General features: G+C 41.1%; 1 protein-coding gene across 2 annotated transcripts in view; it reads left to right on the top strand.

Annotated features, from left to right (window-relative positions):
- Positions 1-2,662: 2,662 nt before the first annotated feature.
- The window catches only part of PIWIL2 (piwi like RNA-mediated gene silencing 2), a 72,848-nt gene continuing 65,873 nt past the window's right edge, over positions 2,663-9,637 (top strand). For both annotated transcript variants that reach the window (XM_045879319.2, XM_045879318.2), the window contains exons 1-7: positions 2,663-2,851; positions 4,359-4,446; positions 4,597-4,735; positions 5,219-5,425; positions 6,042-6,152; positions 8,531-8,648; positions 9,118-9,242. In XM_045879319.2, the coding sequence (XP_045735275.1) occupies positions 2,663-2,851; positions 4,359-4,446; positions 4,597-4,735; positions 5,219-5,425; positions 6,042-6,152; positions 8,531-8,648; positions 9,118-9,242 (977 nt within the window). The remainder of the gene's footprint in view (positions 2,852-4,358; positions 4,447-4,596; positions 4,736-5,218; positions 5,426-6,041; positions 6,153-8,530; positions 8,649-9,117; positions 9,243-9,637) is intronic.

The raw sequence follows: 9,637 nt of genomic DNA, 5'->3' as shown, positions 1-9,637 counted from the left end.
CATGGAACACTACATCAAAAACTAATGATGTAGGGACGCCTGGGTGGCTCAGTCGTTAAGTGTCTGCCTTCGGCTCAGGTCAAGATCTCAGGGTCCTGGGATCAAGTCCTGCATCGGGCTCCCTGCTCAGTGGGGAGCCTGCTTCTCCCTCTCCCTCTACTTGTGCTCTGTCAAATAAGTAAAATCTTAAAAACAAAAAAAACCCCAAACAAACAAAAAACAAATGATGTCATGTATGGTGATTAACATAATAAAATAAAACTAAAAAAAAATTTTATTTATTTGTCAGAGAGACAGACAGAGAGCACACAGAAGTAGGAGGAGCAGCAGGCAGAGAGAGAAGCGGACTCCCTGCTGAGCAAGGAGCCCGATAGGGGACTCGATCCCAGGGTCCCGGAATCATGACCTGAGCAGAAGGCAAACACTTAACGGACTGAGCCACACGGGCATCCCTGAGCAAATTTTTTTATGGGAGTTGCCCACAGAACAGAGTCCAGATCTTAGAAACATAATACATTTAATGCTTAGGCTTACTCCTAACTTCCGGATGCCCATTTCAAACACCCTTTTGGGGATGAATCTTCTGTAGAACGAAGCTGCTAGAAAGGGAGAGGTTCTTTTCACAGACGAGCCAATGAGATGGATGCATCTGTGAGTGGCGTATCGTTTGGCCAATGGGGTCAGCCCCTGAGGCCCCGCGAGAGGACCGGAAATTGGACTGGAGCATATGGGCCTTTCGGCGTGTCGGTGCGTCGAGTGCGGTATTCTGCTGACGCTCAGCGGAACCTGGCGACGGCTTGAGCCTCCTGTGTGGACAGAACGGAGGTTTGGAAGGCCAGGGAGGCCCAAGTAGCCCCCGTGCAGGCCGGGTGGGCTCTCGCTCAAGCCTGCGATAGCGAGCGGGGATCCTTCCGGCCCAGAGCGGACCCTCCGCCCTCCACCCCCCCACCCCAGCCTCCACCCCCCACCCCAGCCCCCCACCCCCACCCCAGGCACGAGAGACTGTGGGCCCTGGGTGGGGCCGGGCCAGGGGCGGGAAGTCGTTATTTGACGCCGGGTGTGTAGGAGGAACGCAGGACCTGGAGAAGGTATAAAGGTTGTGGCCTAAGGAGAGAGGGGACTCCTGCTGGGTCTGAGTGTTATTTGGATGGCAACAGTGGGTGGGAACCCCAGCAAAGCTATTGGTTTTCGGACTTTCCTTTGGGATGGAGGGGGGTAGGATTTGCCCTCCGGGGCTTTCCTTCTGGTTAGGCCCCCAGTCATAGTGCCTCAGCCCAGAGCTGGCACCTGGAGAAGTGGGGAAGGCAGGCCTGGCCCGGGGCCTTTCCCTGTTGCACATTCTAGTCAGCCAGCTCTCTGCTAACTAATCAAAGGAGGAAGTCCACATTAAGGGAGGGCCTTCTGGAAGAGGGGCCAGAATCCATAGCAGTGATGATGGAGGTGAGGGAGGAGTGGAGAAGGGAGGATGCCAGAGATCTTGTAATTGGTAGGTGTCACAGCGCCCCTCAGTGTGTACCAGTTAGGCAACTGATTCTTTGGGTGGTGCTGGGAAGATGTGAGCAAAGAGGCCAGGCTAACTGAAAAGGAGTTTAAGCACTAGAGTTACTGTAGCCTTTAGGGAAGGGTGGCATATCCTGCCATTTTTGTGTAAAAGAGGATGGTCTAGTTAAAAATTGAAAAAATTTTTTTGCCAGATCCTGAACTACTTCCACCTGTAGTATTGACTTAGGATTTCTGTCAGTCCTGTCTTTACATAGATGGCCTGATTTTTTGTAGCTAATGCTTAAGGCAGGTTTGCAAAAGTTAAGAAGAGGTTTATTTGTCAGTTAAGGATTCTTTGGGGACCACGAGTGGGTCAGGGCAATGAAGGGAGCTCTTTAAAGAAGGACTCCTGAATTCTATAGGTTATAAAGTGATTTTGAAGAGGCTTAGTGGTCCTGAGATTTGAGGAGCAGGAAGAGCCTCATCCCTAGTTACCTGGGTGCGCAAAGGGTGTTAAATGTCACCCGTGAGACTCAGCAGGTATTGCAAGCTCAAAGCATAAGGGTCTACATCCTAGAGACCTCAGTTCTGATAGAGTTTGAAAGAAGTGTTTTATAGAGAGGAATTGGATAAAGATTCAGAGAAGCAACTACGGAGATCAAGGGGAAGATGGAATAGTGTAAATTGAAAATAGATTAGGAAAAAAAATTAGGACTCTAGTAGAGGAAAGATGGGCCAAAAACAAAGCAAAATCCATAAATATTTACTGACAGAATAATTTTGTAATACGGCTATGGTAACTGTGAACTTGCTCATAAACCAAAATCATGTTCATACATAAAAAGTGTTTACTGTACAACAGGCAGTTAACTTACAGGACCAAGTTCTCTGAGAGGCTGTTTGGGTAGAAAATATAAGTAACTTTGATGAGAGCTTGGCTTTTAAGGGCTTGCTGATGGAGAGTATTTAGAATATTCCAGGCTAAATAGAGCTTTAGAAGTGAATATGATATAGGAGGTTGGTCGTATTACTGGTCTGACCTAAGGAAACTATGTTTTTAATGCTTTGTGAGTCTGTCTTGAAGGAAAAGGAAAACAATTAGGAATCTTTAATCTTTATAAAATGCCGGCAGGTAATTGATCAGAACAGGATCGACACCCGTATCCCCTGCAGCCTTTCAATGGATCCTATCCGACCACCCTTCAGGGGCTCTTCTGTGCACCTGTCTCAGTGTGTACGAATGCCAGGCTCTTGGCCGCAAGCTCCTAAACCTTTGGACTCAGCTCTGGGCAGGGCAGGACCTGCAAGCAGAGGCCATGTGTTTGGAAAGCCAGGGGAACCAAGCCCACGGAGTGGGCCAGCACAAAGGGTAAGACCATGTCTGGATGCATAGTAGCAGCATTCAGCTTATCATCAGAGAAAATAACAGATTTCAAATAACTGTGAAGCCCTATATGAAAAAAAAAAAAGATTTGGGCTTTTTTGGTTGGTTGATTGGTTGGGTTTTGTTTTTGTTTTTCTTAGTTGCATTCTGGGCATATGTTTCAAATCCTAGAGTTGTGAGTTTAGAAAAAATGCCTCATAACGAATGCTAGATAGACTTGGGTATAGACCTCAGTCCTCTAGCTTCTATAGATATAAATAAACATACATACATAAATGGCAGGTTTGAAGATACGGCTTTTAAGTGTTTAGATTTTTGCATTGGGTTTGGCTCTATGGTATTAGCAGCCACTCCTGCTTCTGAGGTAATAATTCTTAAGAAGTTTCCTTTTAGAGGGCTCTTTGCCCAAATCTTAAAGAAAAAGATCCTCAGCTATTGCTTCTAATGTGTGTACAATTGCATGTATGTGCATTCTTAATCTTCTAATTATGTAGTAATTTTAAGAATGGTATTTGTCTATAATTAAGAAATCTCAAAGAATAAAGAGTTAACAAATATAGGAAGAACTGGATAATGCAGTTATGGCAATTTTAAGTAGAGTAGACAGTGTCAAATGTAATGTTATGTAGGCAGAAGAAAAGATGACATTATGTTGTATTTTTTCTCCGATGATTTGCTTGAGTCTATATGTGACAGCCCTAATTGGTGTAATAACATTAAACTTTCAAGACTGCCATAGGAAAACAGTAGCCAGTTTTGTTGGAGGTTATTTTAAAAAACCCAACCTCAGGTACTTTTAAATGGTCCGTTTTTTTTTTTCTGAAAATTTATTAACTGGTACAGTGTTCCCTCTTACCTTGGGTGTATAGGAAACAAACTAGAAAAATTGCACGTTGTTATTTTGTACATCAAATCATGGACTGTACCTGTATTTACCTGTATTTACGCTTAAAAACCTAAGATGACATTGTTATAAGTATTAAGAGTGTTTATTGAAAGTGTTTATGAAAACTACTTAAAGGGGCACCTGGGTGGCTCAGTTGGTTAAGCTCCAACTCTTGATTTCGGCTCAGGTCATGATCTCAGGGTTGTGAGATGGAGCCCAGTGTTGGGCTCTATGCTGGGTGTGGAATCTGCTTGAGATTCTCATTCTCTCTCCCTCTCTCCATCTGCCCCTCCCCCCTCTAAAAAAACTGCTTAAATAATTTTTATGAGGTATTTTTGTCCTTTATTCTTATAACATGTGTAGAATTCAGATGATTTTTATCACTCACAAAGACTTTAAGAAAACCATCAGTGTTTCTGGGTGTCTTGTTAGAAACATTGTTCTTATGTCTTCTTAAACACTTCACTACGTGTGTTACAGAATGTGTGTCACTTGCAGTCATTGAAATAACACTGTTATTTCATCTTAGAAATGAAAAGCATTCTACATCTTAGAATAACTGTCGAAATATATTTTTTAATAACTCTACTCATTAACTTTCCATAGGAATCTGTAGGTTTGGTCTCTATGTTCCGAGGACTGGGCCTTGAGACAGTGTCCCAGACCCCTTTGAAACGGGAAGTGCCTCCATTAGGTATGTGGAAAACTAATTTGTAAAAAGGTGTGGGAGTATGTATGTATGATTTCTTTGTTCTTAAATTCGTACAATTTATCTTCATAAAAATAACTACTTTACAACACCTTCAACTCACAGTTACAGTTGGGTTTTGGCCCTTCCATTCAGGTAGAGGCATTTTAGGTCGAGGCTTGTCTACCAGTATGGTGCGCAAGGACAAAGAAGAACCCCATCCCGCATTTCCGGATCATTCCATGTTGGCAGCTGGGGATAGCAAGATAGCAGAGGCCTGCGTTGGTTGGAATAGGTGGGTAAAGTTGCCTTCAAGGGTAAGTGTCAAATTCAGATGAAATATCTCTATAAGCCCAAACGGAAACTCGGAAAAGGGTCGTATTATCTTATAAACAATACATGGTTTTATATTAAAGAATGGCTGTTTTCTAAGAATAATCAGCAGCCACTGCTCCCATCAGTCATTGGAAAAGGGTAAAAAGTAGTTCTCTGCTGGGCAGTTTACAAGTCCATTTGCCCTGTTAAGTTAACCTGATTGTGGTGGTTCTTTAACCTGGCTGATTCACTCTTCCATCTCAATTCTGCCATGGAAATTGGCCTTGAGAGTCAGTATGAATAGCAATTAGCAAGTGAGTCGTGTAGGCATATTTGGATCTGAAGAGAATCCCAAGGTTTGGGTCCCCTTTTCCTTCAGGAAAAGAATGTAGACTTGGAGGAATCATTTAGATAGGAACATGGTTGAAAAAGTCCTGATTTGCTTTTCTTTTCAATATTTCAGAATGCTTGGAAGAGGGAATTTGGATACATCTTTATTACCTTTGGGAAGAGCAACTGGCGGTATAGGCAGAGGAGTATACAAGGCTCCTCGTGCTCTCGGCCTAACTTCTCGGGATCCTACCCAGCTATCATCACCACCACCTCGACCCCCATCCTCACGTCACCCTCTGGATCACCCTCTACTTGGGACTGTAGAACACAAGGACAAGTAAGTCTGGAGCACTGCCTTCTCTGCTTGATAATGATGTGGGAGGAGGCCTTATAATATTGTAAACACTGTTTCTGTTGTGTCTAAAAGCCTTTGTGGGTGATAGGTACTGCAGGGTTGTTTATTTTGTTTTTTGGGTTTTTGCCAGTGGGGAGAATGACAAAGAGGTGGGACAATTCCTAACGAAGTGAAATGGAGTTGATGGTTTAGATAGTATGTACCAGAGAGTAGACTCAAATGATTTTTCATTTCATTTTTCATTTCCTTCTCAATTCAGACATAGCCAGTTTTTTGTCACATCGAAGATTAGGAAATTATCTAGGAAAGATATTGCAGCAGTTCATCTTTCTTGGTGGAACTAATTTTTGTGTTCTTAGTTAGCTGGCTTCAATTATTCCATTGATATTACCAGGGCAAAGAGGGTGATCTTACTTCTCCAATTAGAGATTGCTAAGAACTTAGCTTCTAGCTTTCAAAGCTTGCTTTTGTGTAACTTGTGAAAGCTAAGTGTAAAATATTACTTCTCTCAGTGTGCTTTTTCTCTTAATTTTTTTGTGGCGTGAGTTGTTTGCATTTTTGTTTTTGGTATATATGCGTGCTTTTGTTTATTTTCCAGAGAGCTTTTTGTAAAGCAAGGCTCAAAAGGAACACCTCAGTCTTTGGGATTGAACCTTATCAAAATACAGTGTCATAATGAAGCAGTTTATCAGTATCATGTGACTTTCAGGTATTCACAACTTTTTTTCTCTGTATTCACTTCTTAGAGAACAGTAATGAAATCGTTTCCCTGGAATAACTGGGTATTTTTCTGTGTGATTCCTGATGAACGTCCCTCCACAATAATGCACAAACTCAGATCCTTGTGATAAATTTAAGGTTAGCATTATTTGTGTTTAGCTATATTACCATTTCCAATTTTAACTTAATAGGTGCCATTTTATACACCTGTAAGGTGGATTTACTGTGAAGTTGATGAAGCTTAAGGTCAGGGCCTTTTACTTGCATAGACCCCTTCCATAACCTTTTAACTTATTTTGTATCTGTAATTTTGTATTTTTCTTCTTAAAGAGAGACCCCCACACACACTGGTATAAGACCCACACCCCACAAAACCTGGATCCTCCTTGCATAAGTCTCATACCATGATGGCTCTCCAGTGACCGTCTAGGGTGAAATTTAAGGGTGAGAAAATCAGAGAGAATAACTGTAATCTTATATCAATAATTTCAGGGTTTCTCATACGTCTTAAAAATTAAGAATTCATGTTAGTTTGTGTTCTCTTTTCAAATCTCAGGAAGGGAGCACTTGGGTGGCTCAGCTGGTTAAGTGTCCAACTCTAGATCTCAGCTTAGGTCGTGATCTCAGGGTTGTGGGTTCAAGCCCTGCGTTGGGCTCCATGCCTGCTTAAAATCTCAGGAGAGTCATTAGCTGGAGGATATTAGCTGGAAGTGTGAAAATGAATGAGTGATTTGGAGTATCTGTGGAGAGAAAATAGGAAGATGGAAGACTGAATTTTTGAAGTACAGATGCATAAGAGGAGTGAGAGGAGTGAAAGAGAAAAGAAGGAACAGTTAGGGGGAAATACCTTGAAAACAGATGATAAAGACCAAAGGAAGGGCTCCTTTGAATGAGGAAGAGGTGGTTGACTTTGGCCACAGGAAAAAAAGTTACTGAATTTACCCTGAAGAACACCCTTGTTGATTTTCCACTAGATTTGTTAGCGTTAGGGAGAAAAAAACTAGACTAAAAGGAGAGCACAGGCGATTGGAAATACCCAGTGAACTGGCCGCTTATTTAAAAAGTATGTAAGAGAAATGAGAAATGGAACGATAAAGAGAGTAATTGCTTTAAAGCTGAGCACATGTGGCAGGTGAAGAGAAGGAGCTAAAAAAGAGGGTGAAATTGAACCCCTGAGAAGGGAGCGTAGTGGAAATGAGCCTGCTCTGGAATGTAAAGGAAACAGATAAGCATTAGTGAGAGGGAAGAACCCTTTCTCTGGAAATGGACTGACAAATGTTAATGAGGCAGAAAGGAGTGTGAGTCTTTACAGGCCTCTGCATTGACTGGACAGTGGAGAAGACATGGATTCTGTAAGTTTCAAGATGGTAGATCTGGACCGTTGAAGCCACAATGTAAAGAGCATGCCAGACCATTGCGAGGATACTGAGAAGATGTATTAGAGTGGACTGGTTATCCTGTGGCTTCCTTGTATCATGTGAAGGAAGTCCAGAGAGACACTTTTAAATACTGTGTTCAGGGCATAGTGCCATTCGTGTAGATGAATTTTTGGAGAAGCATTTTGAAATGTTATACTAGCATATGAGTGTTTAGTTTTGGGGACAGCTATATTGGATTACCACTTGATTTTTTAATCTTTCATCATGTACTTGAACATACTTAACCCTTTTTAGCCTTAGATTTGTTTAAACTTTCCAGTTGTACAACAGGGGTGTGTGTTACTGATATGTAATGGGACAGCCATTGTACCAAGTAGCTACTGGGGCTTTTTAAAGCTGTAAGATTTGTGACAATCAATAAAAAGTAGAAATTGCCACAAGTGAAAAATATTTGGAGTAAAATCCTGTTTTTAAAAAGTTATTTTTAAAATATGTATTTTTGCAGACTCTAGATCAGGGATTGGCGAAATATGGCTGGCCTGCAGGGCAAATCTGCCTGTTCTGTAATAAAACTTTACTGGAACATAACCAGGTTCATTGGTTTACATATTGTCCATGATGCTTTCGTGAATGTTGGCCAAGTTGAGTGGAGACTCTATGGCCTATAAAGCCTAAAATACTTGCTATCAGGCCCTTTACTGAGAAAGTTTTCTGATCTCTTGTCTAAAATTGGGAAGAACATACGCTGAAATGTTAAGGCAGTTGTCTTTGGGTGGTGGAATTATGGTTCCTTTTTTTTTTGCTTGTGGGCAGGTATTCTTGGGTTGAAATTCCTTTTGTAGTCAGATATATTTGAATTTTAATATGACCACTAGATGGGGCAGTAGTTACAAGTGACTGGTTCTCTACCAAACCTATTAAACAGGGGTAATAAAGACTGCCTGCCATTTGAGCAAATTGAAGTAAAATTCTCTTTATTGTTTTCTAGCCCTAATGTGGAGTGCAAAAGCATGAGATTTGGCATGTTGAAGGACCATCAAGCTGTCACTGGAAACGTTACTGCTTTTGATGGATCCATTCTCTATCTGCCTATTAAGCTTCAACAAGTAAGACTAAATAGGAAATATATTTTGGAATGAAACCTAAGAGCGTTCTGGTGCTTTGAGTGGTAGGAAATCATAGACATCCTGATATTTGAGTTGTACTTTCCTATTCCTTAAAGAAAGACAGGCTTTTCCATAACAAAGAAATGTCAGACTAAGAAACTTTTTCATTTGAATTCTTCAAGAAGTTCCTTCTCACATAAGAGGAGTGGTTGGAAGCCTTTGACCTCAGTGACAGAGAATGGTTTAAGATTTCAAATGGGAAGGGATCTATTGCTAGTCAGTCCTCTTACTAAATCTTTTCTTAAATCCTAGTTGTCATGCTATGATTTGGCCCAGTGTGAACAGCAAAATGAGGGGAAAGTAGAAAATATATGTAAGACATTTTAGTGTTTTCTAGAACACAGTTGGATTAGATTAGGGCTTGGTAGTTTTGTCATTTTTTTTTTACCTGCATATATTTATTTGTTAGGTTCTTGAGCTAAAAAGTCAAAGGAAAACTGATGGCACAGATATCAGCATTAAGATTCAGTTGACAAAGATCCTGGAGCCCTGTTCTGACTTGTGCATTCCCTTCTACAATGTTGTTTTCCGTCGGTGAGAAAACAGCTTTTCTTTAATCTCAGTCTTATATTAGTAACAGTGCTCTTCAAGAAGCTTGGATGGTATTATACCACGCACATATAAATAGGAGTTTAGAAACATTTAATAAATAAATAGATGGTATTGAGGCTAACTTATGGAAAAATTATGTCAAGTGATTAGCCAGATTTGGGGATAATGAAGGTAGATTTGAGGTGGCTGGTTGGGTTCCTTTGGAATCATTCGGATTCCATCAAGCAGATGTTTATATTGCATAATTTCATGGTGTTACTGATGGGGCTACTCAAAGTGGTAGGGTGCAAAAATTTATGCTGGAAGAATTTTTTTCCACATCCCTTGATTTTTGGATTCAGACAGCTCATAATTTTTTTTTACTTTTTATAAGACCC

Source organism: Mirounga angustirostris, unplaced genomic scaffold (assembly GCF_029215605.1).
Source record: "Mirounga angustirostris isolate CCGP_5_RB_7025 unplaced genomic scaffold, mMirAng1.0.hap1 SCAF_2, whole genome shotgun sequence".
Lineage (NCBI taxonomy): Eukaryota > Metazoa > Chordata > Mammalia > Carnivora > Phocidae > Mirounga > Mirounga angustirostris.
The sequence above is the reverse complement of the archived record's forward strand: the minus strand, read 5'-3'. Positions and strand labels throughout refer to the sequence as shown.